This window comes from Hypomesus nipponensis, chromosome 22 (assembly GCF_054491055.1).
Source record: "Hypomesus nipponensis isolate SF chromosome 22, ASM5449105v1, whole genome shotgun sequence".
NCBI lineage: Eukaryota > Metazoa > Chordata > Actinopteri > Osmeriformes > Osmeridae > Hypomesus > Hypomesus nipponensis.
Genome location: NC_140382.1, coordinates 5,137,315 through 5,164,310, shown reverse-complemented (window position 1 = coordinate 5,164,310; position 26,996 = coordinate 5,137,315). Strand labels below are relative to the sequence as shown.

The following is a 26,996-nucleotide window of genomic DNA, read 5'->3' as shown; positions in this document are numbered from 1 at the left end:
GGTGAATTCAAAGCCTTATTTTATAAGTAGGAACACCATGGAGCGCAGCACCCTTCTAGCGAGAGGGCGGGGCCGGCGCTCGCCTCAAATTAAAGGGCGGAGTCCAATGACTAGCATCAGAGACAATATAAAGATAACCATGACCTCCATAAAAAAGTAGACTTCATTCTGTCCATTCTTGAGTTAACTTAACGTTCGAGCAATATCATAGACCTATCTGTATAATTGTTTCATGTGAAAATACAAATGGGTCCATAAAATGCCTACTGTAGCTGCCCTGAACTGATACTTCACAAAGTCCCGGGTCCAAATGTGTTGTGAATTGCTTGGATGCAGCTACATCATGTGCTTCATTCCTTTTCCTTTAAAGAGAGAATCGTCCACAGACACTGTGCTAAGTCTCGGTTACACTCACGAGAGAAGCTGATAGGATGCTTAAAGTTGGATAAGGGACAGAGGCCATTATCCAGGAGAAGTCTGTAGTCTGGCCTGTGTGTATTATTAGTATCCTGAGTCGGTGTCACGGTTGGTGGTCTTGTGTGGAGTGGCCGGCATGTTTGTGAGAGGCCTGGTAGGTATAGACAGATGGCCAGGTCTGTCCACGTACCAACATGGAACAATCGGCAAAGTCAGTGAACTGGGCTGGGCCATGGGCTGCGTCTGCACTTCTCCCTTCAGCCAAAGTGGACACGTGTAAACATGAGGTCGATTATGAGCAGAGATAGTGCAGACTCTTAAACTCTGCCACGGCGGAAATGATTGATGTCCCTCAGGTGGCGCAGGCTGGAGATGGAGGTTTGATTTTTTCGATGGTAAAGTTATTTCCAAGGGGGAGTGGTCTTCCTCCCCACGGTCTCTGATTGGCCGGTCAAGTCAGGCTGATGTGCAATTGGCCACAAGGGTTTTTATGAGAATCCAGGGCGTGGGACTGAATCCATACTGATGTTGCTCGCTGTTTAATCAACTCTTAAACCCAACAGAGACTTGTAAACCCTTTTGCTCTGGTGCTTTTAAACTTCCTGAAATCTGACACTTTGCACATGCTAGAGAGCCTGAACTTCATGGTTTCAGCATTAGAGAGAGGTTTCTTATGTAGCCAATGTCAACTATAGTGGTGTATGATGAATTTCTGGAACCTTCTAGAACTTGAGACTACTACTTCTTTTCCTTTCCAGTGGGCAGGAGACAGTGTTTCCCTCAGGAAAGTTGGGACCACTGTACATCACACACTGTATCTTCCTAAGACCACCATTTTAAGATTGTGTTTATTTACTGCTTGTGAAAGCTGCAGGCCATCTGAGTACGTAAATGGTATAATTAAATGCTCATGAAAATGATGACTCCAGTTTGTCAGCAGTAAAGAACCCATCCTGACCCAAACCAGATGACCCCTGAGCCCTCTGGCTGAGCACAACCTACATGTACAATCATTGCCATGGTTACCAGCAATCTGGTTCGAATCAGTCTTACCCAGACACCTTCATCTAGACTACACTAAACCAATGAGTCATACTGTACTCTCAGTCAATGGTATTTATACATTTAGGACTTAACGAGTCTATGTACATTTTCAACATGTTATTCCAATATTTGCTTTACTCAGACATTTACATATTCATTACTTTATATCTTTGAATTACAAATGAATAACACATGCACTTAAGTGGTCTTTCTAAAAGACTTCGATGGATGTTTTTTTGTTTCATGTTAGTTTAATGTAAGTGGCCCTGTTATTTATCCTCTGTTTTCTTCATACATTTTATGCAACCCTCAACTTGGTACTGTTCTGTTTTAATTGCACAGTGGTTTCATGCAATCTCATTGTCTCATAACCCCTAAGAAACAAAGCCAGGGCCAAGCCGCATAAAAGCAAGTCGACTGTGACAATGGTGCCAGGGAACAATTCTCACACCCACCAAAGGGTTTTGATCGTGAAGCAACTAGAACTTCAAGGGGATCTCAAACATGTCTTTCTGTTGTTTTGAAGCTGAGCATTTCCAAAAGGCACAGAGAGAAAGAGAGAGAGAAGTAACCCTAGTGTCAAACAACTCTTTACCACAGATTTATAACCACAGGTCATCTTCTCTTGATGTTGAGGAGAGCCCTTTCACTTGAGTGCAAGCAAGTAATGGCAAAAACTCCAACACGAAGCGGGGTGTCCAGGCTGGCAGGGTCAAAGGTCAGAGGGTGAAAGGCGTGACCTTGAGATTACTATTACTGTCAGGTTTACAGCCTCAGAGCCCGACAGAAGGAATGTTACCTGAGGATCAAAGGAGTTCAGCTGCGACTCACCTTCAGTTACACGTTCCCTACTGGCTACCAGGGAAGGGGTAAGAGACTTATAGAATTGGCTAATATAACAGTATTCTAAAATCAAGCAAAGGGATGTAACTTGAAATAAATGGAAGGCATACAACATTTTGCATTTCTAACCACTTGCAAACGTATTCTTAGCTGGTAATTGTTTTACAAAACAATGCTTGTTTAATAGCCGCTTTAAATCATAGAGCTTATTGAGGTCAGTTTTATTTAGCTGTCCTGGGATTCTGTTGTTCCATTACCAGTGTCTGCACTGGATGAAACCATTGCTTCTCTTGCTAGAAGGTTCCTTTTGTGTCATGGCCATCAGAGAGGTTAAGGAAAAGTTCAGTGTTTTCAACAAGTCTCCGAGAATCAATGGAACCTTTCACAAAGCTTCAAACACTTTTTGGTGTTTTGGCTTTTTCTACCCTTATGGTTTGTTATCATTAATTAAGGAATGGGTTCTGAATGGTCTCCCTCAATAGGAAACACACCCCTAGGGCTGGAACTGACATGTCAAACTGCTTTGTTCATCAAAAATACTGGAATAACATTCTTTGAATACCTGTGTCAATGAAAACATTGGTGGTTTGGGGCCAAAACCACTTTTGATAAACCTAGTGTAGGGTTGCCATCCACTCACCTTTGCCCATCTGGAAAATAACTTTGTGATATGGATGTGGAGTAGGGAGTGAAATGCTAGATGCTAACAATCCATGCCGCGCCACCTGATTTGATGTTTGTTTTGTGTCAATTTGTTCTCGAAAATGGAGAGTAAGAAAGAAAGACTTGTTGTCTCACCCTCTGTGCTCGCTGACATCTGGATCCCATAAGTTCCATTGTGCTGTCTGTTCAACCCCCGTGAAAAAAGGAAGAAAAAAAAATGTGTTCCAGATGTTTTCATCCCACTCTTGGTGGAACAAGGCACTGTGAAATAAAATACTGTTTCATTTCACTTAAAAATACACTGGAGTTCGTTTCGAGATGATTTTAGTTAAGGCTTTTGCTGGAAAAATAACTGTCCCATTGAGGGGTGTTTCAGAGATGGCTTAAGGAAAGGTTTGTGTTTCAAGCAAGTTTTTGAATGAGGTATTCCAAAGCAGGGATCTTTTTGTGCAAAGGAAAAGTGTGTTTGTGTGTATGTGTGTAGGAGAATGGGTAACCTTTATGATGAGGTCAAAGGTCACTCAAGGCTTGGATTCATCTGTTTTCCATTCACAGTTCTCTTTTTCATCTGAAAAGCCTACTTGAAAACCAAGTTTCTGCAGACCATGCACCATGCATTTAAAACTGACAGAAGTTATGATGGGCATGTACTGTACTGTATTTTAAACACAAATATCCTTACACTGTCCCACAAGCCTGGCCTGGCTTGGCCTCTGCAATTGACCTGGCTGTGGAATACTTAAGTACAGGCACCATAGCATTGTAATCAAACACCAAAAGCAAAGTCGTTTTTTTTTTAGATTACAATCCACAGCCCGGACTATTAGTCATTGTTTGTGTCTGCAGAGTGAAGCAGACGTATTATATCCACAGAGGGTTTTTCACTGGGGGCTGCTCATTCTCATAGCCTGCACATGGGAAGCCCTGAGGTCTGTTGAAGTCCATCAGATAAACGGTGGTGTGAAAAAGCACTTTCTTGTGTGTGGCTATCGCCGTGGAGCCGGGGGAAAGAATCTGAACCCAGCTGGACTGTGGAGAGAGGCAGTGACCCTGCAACTGCATGTGCCCCTTCAGCCCGTGAATACGTCCTTTATGAAGAGGCTAGGCGTGCTTGTTTTATGACCACTAAAATCAGCTCCAGTGCCCAGACAAAGCCAAAGCCTTCTTTCTCGGCGCGCAGACATTCATATCGGAACAGATCCTGATAAAAGACGTTCAAGGTTGACCCTGTGTCAAAGTTAAGGGGACCCTTTGTCAGAGACGCATGGATAGTTTCTGTCATGTCGACGGCAGTGAGATCTCTGTCTAGACCCCCTGTGGTTTGGATGGAACCAAGTTCTAAGAACTTCCCCAGGCCACCATGTGATAGTGTTAGATGTTTAAATCAGGATTCAAGGATTCCTCACCTGCTCGCCAAGGGGCCAAACATCTAACTGGAGATGCACAAACGCACAGATCCCGGTTGAAGTAAGCCACGCAAACGTATACTTGGGTCCAGTATCACTCTATGTAAGTGCAAGGTCTTCTCCTGCCTTTGGGTGAGTCAGTATACTGCTATGTTTTCCATGTGGTGGGCTTTGCATTGCAACACCAATCCCCTCTCAGGGTTAGGATGGCTACCCTCAGTGAGATCTGTGTCCAGCCATCAGGGTTTGGCCATTCATCTCCAGCACTATAGAGTAGCAGCACTGTTCTCTATTATGCGGTATTATAATCATTGAGCATGGAAAGCAATGCTATGACTCATCCTTTCCGACCTCAGCCCCCAACCCCCCCCACCCCCCCACCCCTTTCCCCTGGCCCTGGCCTAGCCACAGTCTGGGCAGGATAAAAAACACAAGCGTAAGCGTTTTAGGGAGGAAAATGGCTATGGCATGAATCGCCACTTCTGGAAGCTTCAGTGACCTCACTCAAGAGCTGTTCTATTTTTCGCTTTATTAGGTGATAAATGTGCAGCGGGGGGAAGGATCGGAGATTCTAAACTATAAAGTAACCGAGAGCTAGGCATCCTGTTTGTTCAGCATCACGTTGCGGTTAGCTTACGAGCTAATGAGCTTCAATCGCGTTTGCTGTTTGGAACAAAGCACGGTGTCTTTACTCTGTAACATCTTGAAATCAAATGATTCAGTACAAAGGAGATGAAAGACAGTTGTCTAAACTCTCTACATACAGGGGATGGGTGAATCTTGAAGTGTGTTACTAAAATGCACGAGACGTGTCAAGTATCTCTACACTCTGTTCTCACGTGGCAGTTGGCCTATATCTGCCATGTGAGGTGAAGGCTAGTGGAAGCTTGCAGAAAAAAAACTGAGGCAGAGACAGAGGAAAATACGAAATAACTTTAAATTACGACATACTGTGGCTCAAAAATACTGGACAAATAGACTTCTCACAACCTCAAACGCCTTCTCAACCTCAATTCACCCAGAATTCTATGAGTTGTCAGAGGTATATGGTGATTGGTCCACTCTTTCATTATGATATGGCTGCTGATTGGTCGTCTCCGTCATTATAAGATGGGCTGTGTGATTATGGGCGACTTACCCTGCTTGGGGCTGTCTGGATGACGAGCTGATAGGTGGAGGGTTTGAAGGGTCGGTAGCTGGGAAGCTAAGCTGCTGGAAGGATGTAAAATATGTAAGGCTGTAAGGCAGCAAGGATGAGAAGCTGGGTCACTGGGAAGTTTCCTCCACAGAAGCTGAAAGGAGGACAGGCTGGGAGACTGGATGAGCATGTCTCCAGATGACTCAAGGCTGAGTGGATAACAGGCTGGAAGGCTGGGAAGATGGCAGTCTGGGAAGTGGAGCGACTAAGGGGCTTGGAGGCTAGCTAAGAGACTGGAGCTTTTAGTCACACACTGCAACTATGAGATCTATAATTACCATCACAAGACCAGTGATTGATGCTAGACTTTCTAAAGAGGTCCATTCTCTCTCTTCTCTGTCACTCTCCCTCAGAGGGCTATTCTTTCAGCCTCTTATTTTCTTTTCTACACTCAGTCTCTCTCTCTCTCCCTCCTCTCTCCCTCTCTCTCTGGCTCGCTCTCTCTTCATTACATTTGGCCGGTAAAGGCAGGATATGTTACAAATGGTTTTATGACATTGTTGAAGGGACACCTTGAAAACACTTATAGATTTAGTAGCATAATATTGTGTAGCCACAAGCAAGACATCTCGAAATCATTCTCCGAATTACATCCTATTGTGAGGTTGGATTTGTAACAGTTTCTCCACTTTGTTCTCTGCCCAAGAACACATCATATTTATCGACTCACCAACCCCACCCTGAAACCACACTGTGATTAATGGGTTTTGCTGTAACTCTGAAAGTGCACAATGATGTTTCAGATATAGCTATTCCACACTGGTCCAGAGTTTGTGTACATTTGTTATGTTGTCCTTTTGGTAGATGTTGAGATCTGATGCATTTAATGAGTTCCTGGATTAGTGGACGGAAGACTGTGTGAATTTCTTAGTGGCTCAGTGACAGCAGTTTCTTGGCCAAGCATTCTGGGTCTTTGAGTTCACTGATAATTATGACATCGAATTTTGTACGTTTCTGTGAAATCCAACCAGATTGAGTCTCATGTTTTAAACTAAACATCTTGAGTCACATTCTCATAATTTCCTAAAGTAATTTCTTCCATTTGCCCCAAAGGGGCAACTGTAGAAACAGTCATATGGGTGAGTCTGATTATACATATCTGTGTGTTTGTGTGTGTATGTAAGCTTTTGCATGTATGTGTACAAGCGATTTTTGTATGAAGTAAATACAAGTTTACACATTTGGCTTTCTCTGTATTTGGTCTGTTTCTCTGTGTCTGAGCAGTGGGCTGCTGGGGCAGAGGGAACGTTCTGGAATGTGAACCGTGAACTGCCTTGTTTTGTCGTCAGTCTTCCAGCAGTTAGTCGTCTAAATGACATCAGCCGGTAGAGAGGAGAGAGGATGCAAGGGAGCCCAAGGTGCTGAGAGAAGGAGAGTCCAGAGAAAAGAAAAAAAGACAGAAGACAGGAATTTTGAAATAGCTCATTAATAACAAAAGACGGTAATTATTTTTGCCATAAGAAAAACATTATATATACTGTCAGAAATAAGGATGATTGGACACTGAGGAACAGGGAAACACTGAGGAAAAAAACAGCTGACTGGTAAAAACAGAGAAATGCAGAAGTAGAGACCAGAAAGGCAGAGATGGAGAGAAACAGAGACAGAAAGATAGCTAGGTAAAAGTAGTGTCTAGAATAAGAGGCTGTGGAGTCTTCTGAAGAGAGAGCTAAAGAAGACAGAGAGAGAGAGCGAAAGAGAGGAGGGAAAGAGAGAGAGACGAATGGAGAGAGAGACGAATGGAGAGAGAGAGAAGGAGAGAGAGAGATAGAGAGAGAGAGAGAGAGAGAGAGAGAGAGAGAGTGAGAGAGAGAGAGAGAGAGAGAGTGAGAGAGAGAGAGAGAGAGAGAGAGGGGGGGCGGGGGAGAACATCTCAGAGTCTCCTGAGCTCCGTTTCCCTGCAGGCTCGCTGTAAATGGAGCGTTCAGAAGTGCACACTGGAAGTCTTCGTCAGTTTTTCCATCTTAGTCTGCGGCCGAGACAGTGATTTATCAGCCCCGGTCTAAGCTGCAGAGTGGAGACAGTGAAGTAAACCATCTGGTATTCCCTCTGCTAAAGCCGTAGGAGACGAGTTGAGTCCAGTAGAGGGTACTCTGGGCCAGAACCATTCTCCCAGGATTCACATCCTGACCGTGTGTGTGTGTGTACGTGTTTGTGTGTGTGCATGTGTGTGTGTGTTGGAGAGGGAGAGAGAGAAATAAATCGAGGGTACGAGGGAGGGAAAGAAAGAGAGGGTCTGCTTAGAACGACTTCTGGATGTGCGTGAACACGTAAATCTGTCTTAAAATGCTAGCGTGTACACATAAATATAGTATTTCTATGTAACGCTGACATAATCTGCACGTACAAAAGTATGCGTGTGATCTGGCCATACAAGAACGGGGTTGTATTTTTTGTCTATAAGAGTGTTCCTTAGACATGTCAGTCGGTATTCATACTTTATGTGGGGTCGGATGCCTGCTTTAATCTACTGTACTGTGTGTGTGTCGGGGGGGGGGGGATTCTGAAGATATGGTCGTTTTTCACTTGTATCTGTCTGTGTACGCGGTTGTTTGTTCTGTTCGATTCTCAGTCCCCTCCCCGTGTCCGTCATCTTCTCTGGTGTTTCCTGTTACTCTGTGATTTGCCGCTGGAGTTCTTCTGCAGGAACCTCTGTCTGGACGCTGTCTGTTGTCTCGTGACGGGCACGCTCCGAACAGGCAGGGCACGGACAGGGGAAGGCTGGCTGCCGACGTGTAAACAACAAACTCTCTTCCTCTCGCATTCCCCCTCTCTCTCTCTCTTTTGCTCTCTTGCCCTCTGTCTTCCTTTCTCTCTCTCTGTGTGTCTCTCAGTGTATTTCACTGGTCTCTCACATGGACTGCTTAGTCTGGGTCACTGGGTTTCTGAACCGGCATGTTTGTGTATATTGTTTTGTACCTGCTAGTGTTCTAACCATGCATTCATTTAATGTGTTGCTATGACAGTCAAACTTAGAGCAGAGAAAGAAAGAGAGAGAAACTGCCGGGAAAAGATGCAAACTGCTGTGAGGACAATCACATTAAAGTTGCTCTGAGGTGTGAGTGAGTGTATTTGTGTGCGGGTACTATGTGTGTGTGTGCATCAAGATAGTTATAATCACTGTAATTTTTTAGGACTGGTCACATGACAAGAGTCCAACACCTTCAGGTCAAAACCACTTCAGTGTTCAAATCCATGTGTGTGTGTGTGAAGTTGTGTGTGTGTGAGAGAGGTTTGATGTGTATGTGTGCCTGCAGGAGATGACCCTTCCTCAGAGTTAAGGGAGGTGCACATAAGGGACAACCTTGTTGTCATATTCAGAAGAGCTCGCCAGGTCACTCTCCACCTTACATCACTTCTGGCACCTGTCAAAGCTGGACCCCTGAGCTCACTGTGAAACCGGGAGACCCGTCCCGCCAGCCCGGCCTTCCCCCCTCGTCCCCTCCCCCCTCTCCCCATCCGAGATGCTCTCTAAGAGGGGGAAACGTTACGCTTTAGCCCCTCTTGTTTTTGCGCCGCGGTTCCTAAGACATGCTGAGGTCCATGCCGTGGTTGCTAATTGCTCTTTGTCCTCAGCGCGAGGTCAAGCATGTGCCTGGAGATTCAGGGCCTCGCTTCGGTAAGGGAGGGGGAAGAGGGGGGGGGGGGCAGCGAGGTAAGAATGTTAATCCCCCAGCCCCCCCCCCCACACTCCCTCCGCTCCTCCTCACCCTTCATCCCTTTCAAAGCATCGAGAAAAAGTGGTCCTCCTTCGTCTTGGAATGAAGTGGTCTAGTGTGGAAGTCACTGAGCGGTGTATCGCTGGTGAGTGTGTGTGTGTGTGTGTGTGCGTGTGTCCATCTACCGTTGAGGCACCAGGCCGGAGGCAGGATTATAATTCTGTCTCTTGGCTACTGTTCAGATGAAGAAAATTGGGGGAGAAAGAAGGAGAAAAAGAGAGAAAAAGAGAGAGAGAGAGAGGACAACAATACCGGACAACCGGTATTTTACAAAACCACTTGTTGCCGTGCTGATTGACTTCTTGTACATAAAAAATGACACTGTCAGATGTTAATATATTTTTCATATATACAGTAAAGCTTATTTTATAACATCATTAATCCTTCCAGTGTTGCCACCTCCAAACTCTTACCCTGTCTGGAAAAACAAGCCTGTAAAAAAACAATCACGACTTTTCTCTCTCCCATTAAAAGTCTTACTGTAATACTGCGAGGCTATGTTTCGCACACAGTGTTAGAAGTCTATAGCTCTGGATGATGACTGCAGTTTATACTCAGTAGACCGAGGTCGGTTGTGATGCCCATGATCTCAAAGTGTCAGTCCAAAGCAGTGGAGGATGGAAGCGGTCCAAGCGCTGACTGACTGGACCCAGCAGAGTATGTTATGTTCTGTCTGTGATATGTTTAACCGGGAGACCCAGACGCACGACACGCACACTCGAGTCAGATCGAGTGCCGATTGGTGAGAGAGAGTGGGGGTGGTTAATGCAGTGTCGTCTGGTCACATGGTTGAGCGTGTTGAGTTGCCGGTAGCGGACGAACAGAAGTTCGGGGGAGTTGATCTGAAGGCAGACGGAGAACGAAGACACACAAGTCATAGGAAAATTGAGAATATACCAAATAGCCAAGATCACGGCCTGGTCTAGGCCCGGGGAACGTGACAGTCTGTCTTATGAGATGTGAACTCTGCATGAAAGGTTATGGCATCACACTGTAGGGAGAGAGTCCACAGTGAGGTGCAGGGTGTTTGCCAACGGCTCTCACTCAGCACACTGCGTATGAAAGAAGCTTCATTTCCTTCTCTCCGTACTTCAGTCACATTCCGACTGATGGTATCGTTCTTATTCGGAATAACGCCTTTCTGATATGAAATCCTAGGCAGGCCTTCTGTGAATGACCCTCTCCATCTCTTAACGCAGTGGTGGTCACAAGAAGGCTCTAACTTAATTTTTGTTGTGTGATTTTACAGTGGACCAATAGACCAATAGAAATGTTGGGTGGCGGGGAGGTGATGGGGCTTTTAGTTCAGGTGATAATCATTGTGGCCTACCCTACCCTACCCTGGCCTGGCCTGCCCTGTCGCCCTGCAATCTCTATCTCCTCACCTGTCCAATACTTGCATTGTAATAACGATCTTTCATGCTAGCTCTTGTGTGCTGTTCCGTCCTTGTTTAGTGGTTTCTTTTGTGCTGTGGCTGTAAAAGTGGCAATCCTGTGGTTGCTTAGATGGTGGTCGAGTTTTCTGGGATGTTCCATTGACGAAGCATTCAACGGGTTACCACCGAGAGCTGGCACCATGCAGAATGACAGAAGAACGGAGAGAGAAAGACAGAGAGAGAGAGAAAGAGAGAGAGAGAGGGAGAGAGAGACAGAGAGAGAGAGACAGAGAGAGAGAGAGAGAGAGAGAGAGAGAGGGAGACAGAGAGAGAGATAGAGAGAGAGAGAGGGAGAGAGAGAGAGACAGAGAGAGAGAGAGAGAGAGAGAGAGAGAGAGAGAGAGAGAGAGAGAGAGAGAGAGAGAGAGAGAGAGAGAGAGAGAGAGAGAGAGAGATGTGACGCTCTACTTTGTGCCATGCAAAGGCAGCAATGACAAAGAGAGAGGGATCGTTTGAGGAAGAAAAGAAGACAGGGAAATAAGGACGGGTAAGAAGAGCGTGGACGTATCAGAGATGTAGAGAGAAAGAGACATTTAGAGGGCATGAAAGCATTATTGCTCCCACAAAACGATGATATGAAGAGTAACATAAAGAGCCTGTAGACTCCTGTGAGCATGTGGGGAGGAAGTCAAATGGCAAATAACACTTTTCTCTCAGTCCCTCTAGCTTTGGGAGTAGGTGGTCAGCTTATGTGTTTACCTAGGGTGGGTGCGGGGGTTCAGAAAAGGGGGCAACTCTGGGGGCAAACCACTCCAGGTACGTCCTGAGCCAGGGGAGGGAGGGGGGGGGCTTCCCAGGGATCACCCGTGCTAAGTAGGTAAACATCTCAGTGTAATAAGGAGGGATTGACACCCATACCTGTGGGTTAGGATGTGGTCAGGTCGGCTTCCCCAGGAAGGTCACCCACAGACGGGCGAGACGTGTGTTTGCATGTGTGTGATCCAGTGTGTTTTGTTTGTGCGTGTTGAAAATCGAGCGCACTCAGTCAACCGGCTCCTCGACGCACAAATGAAAGTCTTTTTTCAATCTTCGAAGCAACGTTTTATGTTGCTCGTCGTGAAAGTACATTTCATGGATGGCAAGTTTTTCGCATTATGTTTCACTGCAACCATAGCTCGACCGATCCAAAACTGGCCACGCTGCATTTCAATGTCATCCTAACACTTAAATGGCTTTTTGGTGAGACAGCTTTACCTTGCTGTATGAGTTTAAGCTGCAGGCCTTTCTTTTGATGCGGAGTCAGCAGCGCAGCCTCACAGGCAAGGGTCCAAGCGAGTCAAAGTTTATTTTCTCACACTGAAAGAATGGTCGGTTGTTTACCCTTCAGCCTGAGTTATAGTCTGCTAACTTATCCTAACCCCACCCACACCCCTCAAATCCAAAGTCGCCCATCCCCTCTTCCCTCCTGCCCTGTAAAAGTGCTAATTGGCCCACTTCCCCTACGCGACCCCCGTATGACCTCTGTATGACCCCCAGGTGAACCCTAGGTCCCAGTCGGGGTAAGGGTCACGTTCAGACCCCCTCTGCTTTGATGGGACCAGCCCTGAGCCCAAGGCTCAACCTGAATCTTAGAGAAGGACTGGAACAATATTTGTTTGGATGAATGGAGAGAGGGATTGGGAAATGCAAGAAGACAACGGATTTGTGAAAGGGGAGCGAGGGAGGGAAAAAGGGGGGAGATTACTGAATAGGAAGAAGGAGAGGTGTGTGTGTGTGTGGAGGGCGGGGGTATACCGATGACAATCGTTTCCTCCCTGAGAGCTGCTGATCTTCATAGGATTAAGTTGTGTCAGAGAGGATTAGCAAAAGCAACACTTCTCCACGGGGGGGTCATGACACGGTTAGCATCGACTGGCTGATCAGTGCAGACCTCCTCCTCCCACTTGTCTTCCTCTTCCAGTGGTGTTTCAGCAGCCTACCGGCCCTGTCCACCGACGCAGAATCTACTGGAACAATGTGTAATTGAATCCATTCTGAGAGGCTTAGCATAGCAGCGTAGGCCTCTAAGCTAAGGCTAACAAACTGTTCTGCCTCATTGAAAGCTTTACGGCTGTGTCGGGGAAATCACAGACGTTTGTCAGTCCCAGCTGCCAGTTTCAGGGTAACTCTTTGTAAAGTAGCTGTTGGTCGACTGTGGCTAACTGAAGTGAGCTTATAAAAGGCTGTTTTAAATATCTGGTTGATGTCTCTTAATGAGTGTAGACAAACATGTTATCGTAAAATATGCATGAGAGGAGTCTTCTATCTACCACAATACTACTTAACGCCACAAAGGGTGTTCTGTTCTGTCAAGAGGTCAAATAACACCAGGTTGATTGGCTTAGGTTTATCGAACTATTAAGTTTACCCTGAATTTTTTTCATAAATAAAAAATTGTTTCTAGCTACAAAATGTGTTCTGACAAAGACTTCAGTATAGGAATCTTACGCAAACGACCCCAAGTTGAACTCCGGTTATTGTGACCACTGCTGGTGACAGGAAGTTCGCTGGCTCATGTCCATATAAGGAGATGGGGAAACCAGGATCGGAGGTGGTTTGTTGGTGGGGGGTGGGGTTGGTGAAAGGTGGGGGAGCAGACTGGGGAGGATGTGTCTGGACGCTAAAATAACACACTGGGTCACCCCGACCAACCGTCAATTTGCAAAACTCCAAGGCAAGAAAACCCTCAGAGTTGGTAGTTTGATTTACTGTCCTCACCACAACGCTCAAAGTGATGTCGAGAGCCTTCTGAAGCCAACCTGGATTTACAATCAGGCCTGTGTGCCTTGGTTCCTATCTGAGAGTAATTAGACCTCATATCATTTCAACAGAGGCCACTGTGTTCTGCAAGGGTTCATTTTGGTATCTGCCCCACCTTCCCAACTTCCAAGGAAGTTATTTCACTTAAACATTTCTGGCTCGTTTGTGCGTGCGTGTGTATTTATCAGATAACTGCACTGATTTGCTGCACCCACCCCGTGTTTCATGCACTCTGTTTGTGCGGGCGTTCCTGTGCATGTGTGTATGCGTGGTTGTCTCATCCGGTGGCTGTGGCCTCGTGGTCCTTGTAGTCCGCCAGTTTTCGGTGGTGATTACAGCTGTGCTTTAGTCTTCGCCCATTTCTGGCCTCAGTCCTCCAGCATCCCAGGAGGCTGTGGGACGATTCTGTGGGTTTCTCTAACGACTCTCGGACATGAGGCTGGCAGGGTGTAGTCGGGCGTCCACAAGGCAGGCTTGTGACTAACCCTAACCCTAACTTAGTAGTCCATAGTTCTCACTTGTCCTCAAAGATCCTATTCCAGCAACAACGTCATGATGGAAGATGAAATGAATTTCAGTTACCACTTTTCCAAATGATCAGTGTAATTCATGTTAACTCTTAATTCACTTTTCCCCCCGAATGTCAGCCGTGTTCGGTTTCTATGCGAGTGATGTTCGAGAGTATAATCTGTGCTTGTGGTTGACATTTTACCACCAATATATCTTCTTTTTTTAATAAACTGTCAAACTGCAGCCCTCTCAGGCGAGCTCATTTAGCGTGTCAGTCAGCAGAGTTCAGGAGACTGTATGCGTTCTGTCCCTAGTGGGTGAGTTCCACTACATCACGCCTCTGGGAGCTCAAATGGACAAAGCCGTGTCTTTCTTGAGCAACGTCTTCCTCAAGAAGAGCCTCTGTCATCCTGTCATGTTGTGGAATGTTCTTACAGGGTTCCCCTTGTACTGGAGGGAGCTCCCTGTCGGCTTGGCAGGTGGGCTGGATATGGAGAGGAACCCGCTCCACGCGTGTGTCCGTGTGTCCGTGTCAGATCCTGTCCTTCCGTCCCCAGCTGTGTGCGCGGGGCAGTCACCTCGTCCGGAACTGCGGCGCGGCTGGGATCCTTGTCCCCCCTGGCAATAGGATCTTGTCGAGGCTTCCACCTCTCAGATCTTCCGAAAGGCAGGAAGGACAGGCCGGCCGAGTGAAAAGTAAAGGAATGAAGGAATGATAGGGAGGTTTAAAGAGAGGGGCTCGGCAGGAATTTGTGTAATGATCTGGCCAACTGGGAGTGTATCCCCATAGCTTACTCCGGCTAGCTTATTGTGCATCTTTTCAGTGATTTGAATGCATGCAGAACAACCAGGCCTAGCTGAAGTGTGTGTGTTAAGTGGTTCTCTTTCACACAACTGTGTGCAGACATGTGTAGAGGATGTGGAGTGAGTCTGGACCACTGACACCTCTGTGTACCGACCACTGGCTGGAGGTGAACTGCCAACATTCCCCCTCCCTCCCTCCCTCCCTCCCTCCCTCCCTCCCTCCCTCCCTCCCTCCCTCCCTCCCTCCCTCCCTCCCTCCCTCCCTCCCTCCCTCCCTCCCTCCCTCCCTCCCTCCCTCCCTCCCTCCCTCCCTCCCTCCCTCCCTCCCTCCCTCCCTCCCTCCCTCCCTCCCTCCCTCCCTCCCTCCCTCCCTCCCTCCCTCCCTCCCTCCCTCTCCTCCCTCCCTCCCTCCCTCCCTCCCAGACCTGTCCATTTCAGATTGACGAGGCCACTCATTAAGTGTGTGTGGTCCCTGCGGCAAGACACCCAGTAAGATTTACCTGTGTGTGTGTGTGTGTGTATGTGCCTTTGGTCCTCTATTCTTAGTCTAACCAAAACAGTTCCACGGAAAAGAGCAAACAGAACGCCAAAGAGCGCTCGCCTTTTGTTTTCTTACTTAAAGGCCCATGCCATAAACGCATCCAATGTGTGTGCCCCCCCTCCACTTTTGTAGTATTGTCTGTTCTCAGCACGTCCATTGAATGTCTTCTCTTTGTTTCTGGCCGTGCTCTGGTGGACTCTCAAGCCTAAATGTACACTGGGCCTGTCCAGAGTCTACACTCCTAAAACAAGGCAAAGATTTACCACCATCAGTCCCTGTTAGAGGATCCACTGGAAACAAGAACATTCCAGAGAGAGAGAGAGAGCCCTTAACAGGTCCGATGGAAGCTCGTGCATCCACCTTCGTTCTCTGTGACACGAGTTGTACGGATGGAACCCCTTTGAAGCGCGTGTCCACACAGCTCTGCCTGCATGCACAGATGCTCCCGCAGTCCGGACTGTGCCGGGGCACTCATGGCTGCCTGAAAGCCACCTAGCCTCGTGGCTGCGGACACCCTTGTCGGTCTGCGGTACCCCAGGGGACGGTTTTGGCCGACAGGGATGCGGTCTCGGGTCAAAGCCTGGGTCACACCCTGCACGAGGCCGCTTTGCACTTGTGGTTGCCTGGTGCTAACCCCAAGGCCCGGCCTTAGAGTGTGCAAATTGTATGGTTGTGGTCGAAGAACGAGGCAACTGCAGCTTAACTATAGAGGCCGGCTGAAAAGATGGATGGATGAGTGGATGGATGAATTGGTTGGATGGGTGGGTGGATGGGGGATTGTGGAGTTTGGTTGTGACTGAATGTATGTGCTTTCAACCATTCTCATACACTGTCTGTCTGTCTGTCTGTCTTTGTTCATTAATGAGGTCGGAGGTAGCAAACTTCTAAAGTCGGCTGATCTCTGAATGTAAGGGACTGAGACAGATAATGTGTCTGAATACCAAATGAGTTGTCTTTCTTCCAAATCTTAACCGTACACCTCTCTTTTATCTCCTCTCTCTCTCTCTCTCTCTCTCTCTCTCTCTCTCTCTCTCTCTCTCTCTCCCTCCTCTCTCTCTCTCTCTCTCTTTAGTGGAGCCAGCGGACCTCTTGAAGATTTTAGATTTTCCCAGTTTACCTGACGGCGTTACGAAAACGACAGGTCTCTGCTCGCATAGGCGGTCGTCACAAGGACCAGATGTGGCCTACAGAGTATCTAAAGACGCCCAGCTCAGCGCCCCAACCAAACAGCTATACCCTGGTGAGTATTAACCCTGACCAACCCAGCTCCTCACTGTTGGGCTAGGGCTAACTCTGCTTTCTCTCTCTCTCTCTCTCTCTCTCTCTCTCTCTCTCTCTCTCTCTCTCTCTCTCTCTCTCTCTCTCTCTCTCTCTCTCTCTCTCTCTCTCTCTCTCTCTCTCTCTCTCTCTCTCTCTCTCTCTTTCTGTCTCTCCTATCCCCCCACTCAGTCTTTGTCTCTGTTTTTCTGTTCAATCCTTTGCCAGGCCAATGATAACATGCTGACACTCTTTAGCTCTGCTCCCATTGGCTCCCACCACTGTCCTTCAGCTGAGTGCTGAGCCCTATAGTGAGCAGCACTAAAAGGGAGATGGGATGTTGATCCTCTGGCGGGGGGACAGAGCCCAGGTCCCCTCCCTCCCTCCCTCCCGACACTCCTCCCTGCAAGTGGACCTGCCATCAGTCACGGCCCCTCCCCCGCTCCCCCTCCCCCACTCCCCCACACCCCTGACCCCCTCATAGCCTCGGAAGCCGAAATGCACACATGCAAGTTCAAACACAGGCGGACAGACAGACACACAGACTGATGGAGTCTTTTATGGGCCTTGTCACGTCTGTCCTGGACAGACATGTGCTTTAAATAAAGACAGGATTGGTTCTGGTTCACAACAGAGCAGAGGAGCGCAGAGAGAGAGAGAGATAGAGAGAGAGAGACAGAGAGAGAGAGAGAAAGAGAGAGAGAGAGAAAGAGAGAGAGGGGGAGAGGGAAAGGAGGAGGGGAGAGACAGGCGGAGCAGCATACTAATTCAACAATTTTGGAAATCACACATATTTTCATTGGGAACCATACCCCAGTGAAATTGTTACATGAGAGGAGGGGAAAAAGGGACGGAGGGATGAGGGGAGCTCCACTCTTCCCTCACTCCTTTCCTGCTGACGTGGCTTGGTGCTTCTGAGCAGCAGCAATCTCTTACTTCTCTCCTCCTTTGCCACACCCTCTCCCCCCCACTTGATCTCTTTGTCTCCCCCTCTCTCTGTTTCTTTGGCCGTATTGCCGTCCCTCTATCAACCCTCTATCAACCCTCTATCAACCCTCTATCAACCCTCTATCAACCCTCTATCAACCCTCTATCAACCCTCTATCATCTCTCTGCTTTCTCATCACCTCGTCTCTTCCTCTCCTCCATTTCATCAGTGAGTTCTACCTCCCTTCATCCTCTCTTCCCTTCTCCCCCTCCATCCCCTCTTCCTCCTCCTCCCTCCACCCCTCTTCCCCCTACTCCCTCCATCCCCGGTTCCCTCTCAAAGGGAGGAGCTCGTCTCCTCTGCGTGTCTGGAAGTGGGGACCACTTTTTAGTTGTCCTTGATGTCAAAGAGCAGAACTGAGACACGGACACCCGGATTCACCAGTTCCCAGGAATGTCCTCTTTAGACAAGCCCCCGAAAGAGTCCGAAAAACTGCGGCCGTGAAGTGAATTGGAAACCTCGGGGAGCCAGTGTGTGAGAGGGAGAGAGCAGGGTCAGGGAGTGTATCGCTTTTTTTTCGACTCGAGTAAAGTTTCCTGAAAGTGGAGCTTGGAACGCGGCCAAGCGCCTGGAGAACTTTAACCCCCCCGGTGTCAGCGTTCTTTTTTTCCGCTCGCCGTTTTCATCGAGCTTGGTCGGGGGGGGGGGGGGGTAGGGGGGGGGGGGGGGGGGGGAGGCGCAGTGGCGATCGCGACGGAGAACGGCTCGCGCTGGTCCCCAACTTGGCTGTGTGTCGAAGCATCTGGACGAGGACCCTCAAGGGTGTTTCTCTTTGAGCACAGACGGAAAAGGTGGTCCTTTGTGTTTGTCGATCTCTCGGACAGACGCCGCAATAGAGAGGATCACACAATGTTCCACAAACACTAGAACCCCCCCCCCCCCCCCCCCGCAACATGTTCTCCCCCTTGCCCTGGGAGTCCAGTCAGTGGTTTTGAACCCCCCCCCTCCCCCCTCTCCCGCCTAAGGGCTGTCTTGTGGTTCTGGACTTGGCTGCTCACCTCCCTATTAAGAGCGTGTCATGCTAATACCTTCCAGAAAGCAGCGGGTGAGATCGTTTTTCTCTCTCTCTCTCTCTCTCTCTCTCTCTCTCTCTCTCTCTCTCTCTCTCTCTCTCTCTCTCTCTCTCTCTCTGTGTCTCTCTCTCTCTCTCTCTCTCTCTCTCTCTCTCTCTCTCTCTCTCTCTCTCTCTCTGTCTCTCTCTCTCTGTCTCTCTAACTATCCCTGTTTCTAATTCATGATCTTGGCCTTGGGCCTGGGCCTGGGGTACTCTGAATTATCCGGACAACATTTTACAAATGTGCATCACACGCACACACACACGCTGACAAGCATGCACTTGCAAATGGAAAAGGAAGAGCACGCACACAGACAAGCGTGTAATAAAGAGCAAATGGATCATAAAGAGCGCATCCAAACACAAAAAACGCAATACAGAGTTGAGACGATTGTTGTTCATGTTAATGAACAACAGGACATCAAGTGTGTGCGGTCAGGAGCCCGTTCTCTCCTGACCTCTCTCCCAACATGCCACATGTTGATGTGGATGGCTGGAAAGAAACAAGTGGAGACATGCTAACATGAGGCAAACATGACAAAGGGATGATTCAGTTTAGACGCTCTCTATCTTTCACACGGGCACACATACACACGCACACGCAGGTATGTTCACGACTAGAAGTGCCCTTTGATACACAGTAGACATCCAGTGGTTTGAGAGTGTCTTTGTGTCTCTGTGTCTTCATGAGTCAGACGTCCTCGGCCTCCATCTTGGCTTGGACAGGGCGGACTGCTGCCAACTGCAGAACGACACGAGAACAGACTCTCGAGGAACAACGTGACGTGTTCCCAAATCCTCCCCCCTCTCTCTCTATATTTCTCTCTGTCTCTCTCTCTCTGTCTCTCTGTTTCTCTCTCTCTCTCTCTCTCTCTCTCTCTCTCTCTCTCTCTCTCTCTCTCTCTCTCTGTTTCTCTCTCTCTCTCTCTCTCTCTCTCTCTCTCTCTCTCTCTCTCTCTCTCTCTCTCTGTGTCTCTCTCTCTCCGGAGCTGCTGCAGCTGGGTGGTCCCTGCTTCCACTCCCGCCCCCCCCCCCCTTCCACTCTGTCCCCTGTTCCCTCTCTCCTTCCCTTTCTGTCACACTCTGGTGTGGGATGACGGTGTGTGTGTGTGTGTGTGTGTGTGTGTGTATATGGGGGCTGGGGGGGACATGTCAAATTACAAGCTGAGGAAAGGAATCATCCTACTCCACTGATGTCAGTGTGTGTGTGTGTGTGTGCCACTCCTACCTACTGTACACTTCAAAAAGAGTACAGGTCATTACTGGCTTATCTTTCAGCTGGACCCACCCATCTTCTGCACACACACACACACACACACACACACACACACACACACACACACACTGCCCTATCCCATACCTCTGGAATGTTCCTCCTCTCAGGTTGAAAGGGTTTTAAAGGCAGTGCTGACAGGGCAACCTTTGTCTCGCGTTTCTCCATTGTACCCACCTGGACGCGGTACATACGATGGAGACATCTGGGAAGCAATCACGACCCAGGCCAGGCTCCCGAACTCAGCCCTTCCACTGGGATTCTCTGTAAAGGGGCAAGAGGATGTGTGTCCATGTTTGTGTATACCTGTGGGTGCGAGTGTGTGTGGAGCACATGTGGGCAGCCAGACAGAGGGGTATGCCAGCTCAGCGTAATATGAGAGCGGGTGGTAAACCTCTCATCTCTTCTCTGTAACCAGGAACCAAACCTGCTGGTTATTCTGCTACCATTGCAACATCTGGTAGTTATCCCGTAAGCTGTACCAGGAAAGTTGATGAGGTCTAAAGAGCTCCCAACCACATAAGTGAGAACCCAACCACCACCCATAGGAACATGAATGCCAAAGAGCTTCAACTCATGGCGTCATGTTTATGTCGATTAAAAAAGGTATTGAAGGCTCATTTGTCCAATCATGTTTAGTGATTTGGTCAATCTGGTTGGTAGCTAGAACAGTGAGGGGCAATGTTATTGGCTGGTCTGGGTGTGTAGGAGTTGGCTTGGAGAATCTGGCATTCCCAGACTTTTCCTGTCTGCTGAAGGGAGAAGGTCCTGCCAGGGTAAACCCGTATGTCTGCTCCTGGCACTGCTGCCGTTCCTACCGCCCTCAGCTACAGAGTCACACACACGCATACACACAGACACACACACACACCCACACACACACACATGCACTCCTTTTTCACAGCCTCACTCGTTTTGGAACCCATCCTCGTGGTGGTTCCAAAGGTCATCCTATTTACTTTAAGATAATCATCGTTGAATCCTGTTTCCTTCCCCCAATACCCTGAGAGCATACCTTATCTGAGGCACCCCGCCATAGTGACTTTTCCATGACTTGGCCCCACCCCTTAAGCCCTGACCCTTGCCTAACAACTGGTAGGCTTTTGGTGTGTGTTCTCACTGAGCATCTGAGTCACTGCCGGAAATAGGAATCTGTTACACTGGGGTCATCCTTTTGACCTGCGTGCGTGTTTGTGCGTTCGTGAATGTTCTTAAGAGAGATTAGTAAAGGTTAGTCTAATCGGTTACCCCCCATCCAAGTTTGCACAGTCAGCCAACTCTCTAATCTCACTCTCACTCTTTTTCGTGGCAATCTGTCTTTCATCATTCGGCTCCTGAGGGCTGAGAAGGAGCTATGCCCTGAAATACTCTCTGAGTTCTCTGAGGCCTCCTCTCCTCTCAGCCTCTCTGTCTGACACTCCAAGCCTCCCCTCCCCTCCTCTCCCTCCCCCCGTCTCCCCCCGCCTTCTCTCTCTCTCTCTCTCTCTCTCTCTCTCTCTCTCTCTCTCTCTCTCTCTCTCTCTCTCTCTCTCTCTCTCTCTCTCTCTCTCTCTCTCTCTCTCTGTCTCTCTCTCTTTCTCTCTCTCTCTCTCTCTCTCTCTCTCTCTCTCTCTCTCTCTCTCTCTCTCTCTCTCTCTCTCTCTCTCTCTCTCACTCTCTCTCTCTCTCTCTCTCTCTCTCTCTCTCTCTCTCTCTCTCTCTCTCTCTCTCTCTCTCTCTCTATCAGCTCTCCGAGCCAAGCAGCATTCTTCTGGAACACAGGGCCAAGCCGTGTGCACTCATTATGGTTGTTACAGTATGTGCTGCCTTCAGTAGAGATAGAGAGAAAGAGAAGGAGGGAGAGGGAGGGAGGGGAACAGAGAGAGGGAGGGAGACAGACAGACACAGGCAGACAGACAGACACAGGCAGGCAGGTAAGCAGGCAGGCAAACAAACAGACAGGGAAAGAATGTTTGAAAGCGTGAAATGAGAAAACCGCACACAATGAGAAATCCAGAATTTCCATCAGCAGCTGGAGCTCCTTCTCCCCTCTGATATCCCTCCCTCTCTTTTCTTCCTCTCCCTCGTTTATTTTCCAGTGTGTGTGTGTGTGAGAGAGAGAGAGCTCTGCAACCTCAGGCTCCAGATCTCTGTGCTTCTCTCCCATCAAGGCGGCCTTGTCGTCCAACCCTCTGATAGACACTGTAATTTACAGTTCCGCGCCACCCAGCCTGTCTCACATTAGCAAGGGGTGTGTGTGTGTGTGTGTGTGTGTATGTGTGTGTGTGCATGTGCGAGTGTATGTTTACGACAAAACGATTACAACTTATCGCTTGTATCTTCCAAATGTTCCGCTGAGATCCGGTTGCTGAATCTAAAGTCAGTGAAAACCAGACTTGCCCCATTGCATTCTGGGACAGCAGGAACCCCTGCCTCCTGGGTGTGTGTGGGGGGGGGGGCATCCCAGAAGGCTTTGCTCTCAGGGGCAAGTGTCTGGCAGATGTGGATGGTGGAGTACAGACAGTATGCAAATAGAGGGAGGAGAGGAAAGGATGGAGGGAGGGATGAAGGAGAGAGGAGGAGGGAGGATGGGAACTGCTGCACTTCTCCTTTTTTTTTCTTGTCTTCTCCTTCCCTCCTCTCTTTCTCCTTTGTTCGTTTTCTCCCCTCCACCCCTTGCTCCCTGCGTGCCGCTGTCTGGTGGATGGATTGGTGCTGGGAGAGGGGGATGAGTGGAGGAGGAGAGGAAGAGAGGGGTTTGGGGGGAAAGGGTTTCAGAGAGACGCCACATGCTTTCTTCATTACCTCGCTCTTCCTGTGCTGACTCAGAAACACTCCCCTGATGCCACCCCCCCCCCCCACCCTTTCATTCACTCTTGCTCCCTTCAATCGCTCCCTCTCCCCCCCCCCCCCCCCCCTTCCTCCACTCTTCCAGACCTCCTCTGTGCTCCCAGTCCATCCATTACAGATCCAGGGCTGTTCTGTTCTGGGCCGAGGTGCAGTGTTAAACTCAGATGCTCCAAGACTGTCTCCTCTGAGGTTTCTTGACCTTCATTAACATCTCTCTCCCTCTCTCTCTCTCTCTCTCTCTCTCTCTCTCTCTCTCTCTCTCTCTCTCTCCCATCTTTCCTGTATCCACCTCTCTCTCCCATCCTTACTTCCACCCAATATCCCTCCCAACCTCCCTCTCAGTCATCCCTCTGCCCCCACTCCTAGCAAGTCTGCTTCTCGTCTCGCTGGCCAGAGCTCCCCCCTCCCCTTCCTCCTTCTCATACACAACCCGCCTCCTCCATCTTAACCTCCCCAAACTGCACTCGCGAGATTTTCCCCTCAAAGTTAACCGACTGTATGGGTATACTGTAACTCCTCTATTCCCCCCCCCCTCCCTTCCTCCATCCCTCCCAGCCGACGTCTTCCCCGAGGACTTCTCCATCCTGGCCACAGTGAAGCCAAAGAAGGGCAGCCAGTCCTTCCTGCTCTCCATCTACAACGAGCAGGGCATCCAGCAGCTGGGCATGGAGGTGGGCCGCTCGCCCGTCTTCTTGTACGAGGACCACACGGGCAAGCCCAGCCCCGAGGACTACCCCCTCTTCAGAGGAGTCAACCTCGCCGACGGAAAGTAGGTCTTCGCCGTCGCCTCACGTATCCGCGCGCGCGCGCCAAGGCCCGACGTGCGGCACGACCCACGGTGCCTCTGACCTTACCTTCCCCGGAGTGTCTTCACCACAGAACACTGACGCGTGCGGCGTTAGTCACGATGATACCATCTACCGTGTAACATCAAACGTCCTGTTGTCCCCATGTCAACGTATCGCGAACACACACAATACGGCACCACAGGGAACAGAGACATTTCCAGAACATGACTTGAGTGCTTGCATGAAAACGGTATATGAACAGTATATTCCAGTAACGGTATACTGCTTTGTCGGAGCTTTTAACACAGCTGAGGGACAGGAAGAGCAGACTGCAGTTTGAGCGCTGGTGTTATCAGTGATTATCTCTATCACGCTGGGAGTCAGTCAATAACATGCAGTTCAGTCAGTGTTAGTCCTCATCAAACAGAGGAGAACGCCCTCCTGTGTAATCAGACAGCAGGTGTGTGGCTGTCTGGACTTGATGAGGCCAAGGTAAACACACAAACACACACACACACCACAGACACTGGCACACACACACACACACACACACACACATAGGAATGGACACACGCACACACACACACATCCCCACCCAAACACTTGTATCCCAACTCACACATACACTCTCCGCACGATCACACACTCGCACACACACCTGGTCGAGTGTGGACACAGCAGCAGCTGAGACAGGTGACCTCTCCAAGATGGTGATTACCTCAGTCAGCTGACCCAGACCCAGACACCAGGGAGCTGACAGTTTACCACAGACTGTGCCCAAGCCTCCTGGTCTGTGATGCCTTGGTGTCCCCTGTGACTGGACCAGAGGGATGGGTGTCTAATCTACAAATACAGTTTTATCCATAAACCCTGGATTGAAGCTTGATGTTAATCTAATCCAGCCATATAGTTTCAGACGGAGCACTAAAGTGTTGGTAACAGACCATCATCCATAATTCTGTTATATAAATCAAATCAAATCTTAAGACAAACAACCGAACACAAAAAACGTTCTTGAAATAAGACCATCTTTTGATGCAAAGTGCGATGTATCCTGTGTTGAACGAGCCAGATCCATGCCCAGCCCCCTTCGTCATAGTTGCAATAGATCTCTACTGACAATTTCGCCCTCCTCTACCCCTGCCCTCTCCCCTCCCTCCTCCAGGTGGCACCGAGTGGCCATCAGTGTGCACAAGCAGACCATCACGCTCATCCTGGACTGCAAGAAGAAGACCACCCAGAAGCTCTCCAGGAGCGCCCACCCCAGCATCGACACCAAGGGCATCGTGGTCTTCGGAACCAGAATACTTGATGAGGAGGTCTTCGAGGTAGGTCCGCCGTGGGTGCCGTTTGGCGGAAGTCGAAAGGGATCTGTGGAGGTGGAATGAGGGGGGTCACAACATGACCTTGTTGTGGTGAGAGTTTTCTGGACATGGTTTGTGAGTCTGATCAGACGCCGAGGCCTTGACTCGGTGGTCGAGGGGGAGAAAAGCAGAGAACTGCTTAGTCTAGCAGCAATATTTCATTCTCAGTCTCTCTTTCTCTCATTCTCTTTTTTACTTTATCTTTCCCTTCTTCCCACTCCATCCCCCCCCTCCCTCTCTCTCTCTCTCTCTCTCTCTCTCTCTCTCTCTTTCTCTCTCTCTTTATAGCCTTGCCACGTCTTTGTTGAGTGAGAGAGAGGCATTGAACATGTGGAAACAGAGAGGATCACCCTCCCTCTCTCTCCTCCTGACTCTCTCTCTCTCTCAAGAAGATCTTTGTGGTCTGAGATAAGCAATCTCAGTTAGACAGATCGGTAAAAGCCTCCAGGCCCGATCACATCAGAACAGACCTGACAAGTATCCAGATATAAGAAACTGCGCCTCTGTCTTTGATCTCTGAGGGCAGGATTAAGGAGAAGGAGGAGGACGTGAACGAGAGACAGAATCAAAGAGAAGGAGGGAGAGGGTCAATGAAAGGAAGATAGAAAGATGCTTGATCAGCTGAGGATATGGCTTCGCGCGAGTGCCCTACAGCGATGTTATTCTTACGGCTTAAGACAAACTACGCACACACGTGCGAGTGCACACACACACACACACACACACGTATAGGGTCGTCTTTGTCCTGCCACAGTGGGGCTAGCCTAAGGAAGATTTGGAGCGAGGTTCTCAGCGATAATGAGGACCAGACCAGACCATGGACTTGAGTAATGTGCAGCCAGGTGAACTTTGACCCCAGCCCGGCTCAGGAGAACCAGGAAGAGTTATGACATCACTCCCTCTGGAATCCCCGCTCCCTCCAACCCACCTGGAAAGCAGCTTTTCTGTGGGGATGGTGTGTGTGTGTGTGTGTGTGTGTGTGGGGAGGTCATGGATATATGATGGGGCATAAAACTGATATAGAGCCCTTCATATGACCCTAGTTAACATCTGTTTCAAGTGCTTCAGCCAGATACAAACACATTCATAGCTCGCTAGATGAACATGATTCTGTCGGCGCAAAAGTGTCTGAAGCTGCAGATCGGCCTTAAGTTCTAGAAGGCGGTCGCTGTTCTTGAAGCAGAACAGGCCTGGAGGCCAGTCACCGCAGGATGCCCAGCACAACCAATCAGACGGCTCCATTTGTGTGTGTGTGTGTGTGTGCACTACACCATCATTGTGCTTCGTATGGCCTTTTGTAAAAAGGAGTTTATTAATCTTGTAAGGTTTGAATTATTCTCTCATCGTGTCTGCATACATCTGTGTCTCCTTCTCTCCCTATTTCTCTCCGTCTTCTTCTTTTTCTTCTTCTTTTTATTGTAGCCTTTAGCATCTTTGGGGGACTAGATTCAGGGGAGCGAGGAAATATTTCAATAAAAGCTGTCAGACTGACAATGACAGGCCGAACTGTTACCGTGGGGAACAGGTGGCCATTTTCTGAGCCATGTGGAAACCCTCATCTCCCTGCTGTGCCAGTTTTACAGTGGGAGATTCAAAGAGAGAGAGAGGGAGAGGGAGAGAGAGAGAGATAGAGAGAGAGAGAGAGAGAGAGAGAGAGAGAGAGAGAGAGAGAGAGAGAGAAAGGGGACAGAGAGAAAGAGGTAGAGTGACAGCTACATAGAGAGAGAAAGAGAGAGAGAAATTTAAAGAGAGAGAGAAATTTAAAGAGTGAGAGAGAAAGAGAGAGAGATTTAAAGAGAGAGAGATTTGAGCGCCTGTCGAAAATGGAAAATATGGCCACATAGTTTCCAAATGATGCTCTTGCAGCACTCCCGGCCTCCCCTGTCTCCCTGCTCTCCTGTGCGCTGCACTGCGTGTTGACGTTCGCCAGGGGCTGCAGCCAATGGCGGTGAACAGGAAAACAAAGGAAAACATATTTCATTTCAGCGGCTAACCCATTTAATTCAATCGGGTCAGGACTTTTCCAGTTGGTGTCTTTACATAAACAAGCGTGTAAGAGGCGCTGAGAAACAGACGTCTAGAAAATGGCAAATGGAGCTTGGTAAAATAGGGCGTGTGTGTAT

At 48.8% G+C, this 26,996-nt stretch overlaps 1 protein-coding gene across 2 annotated transcripts in view; it reads left to right on the top strand.

Moving 5' to 3' along the window:
* The window catches only part of col5a1 (procollagen, type V, alpha 1), an 82,868-nt gene that overhangs the window by 1,325 nt on the left and 54,547 nt on the right, over window positions 1-26,996 (top strand). For both annotated transcript variants that reach the window (XM_084688037.1, XM_084688036.1), the window contains exons 2-4: window positions 16,393-16,560; window positions 23,277-23,490; window positions 24,675-24,837. In XM_084688037.1, coding sequence (XP_084544163.1) covers window positions 16,393-16,560; window positions 23,277-23,490; window positions 24,675-24,837 — 545 coding nt within the window. The remainder of the gene's footprint in view (window positions 1-16,392; window positions 16,561-23,276; window positions 23,491-24,674; window positions 24,838-26,996) is intronic.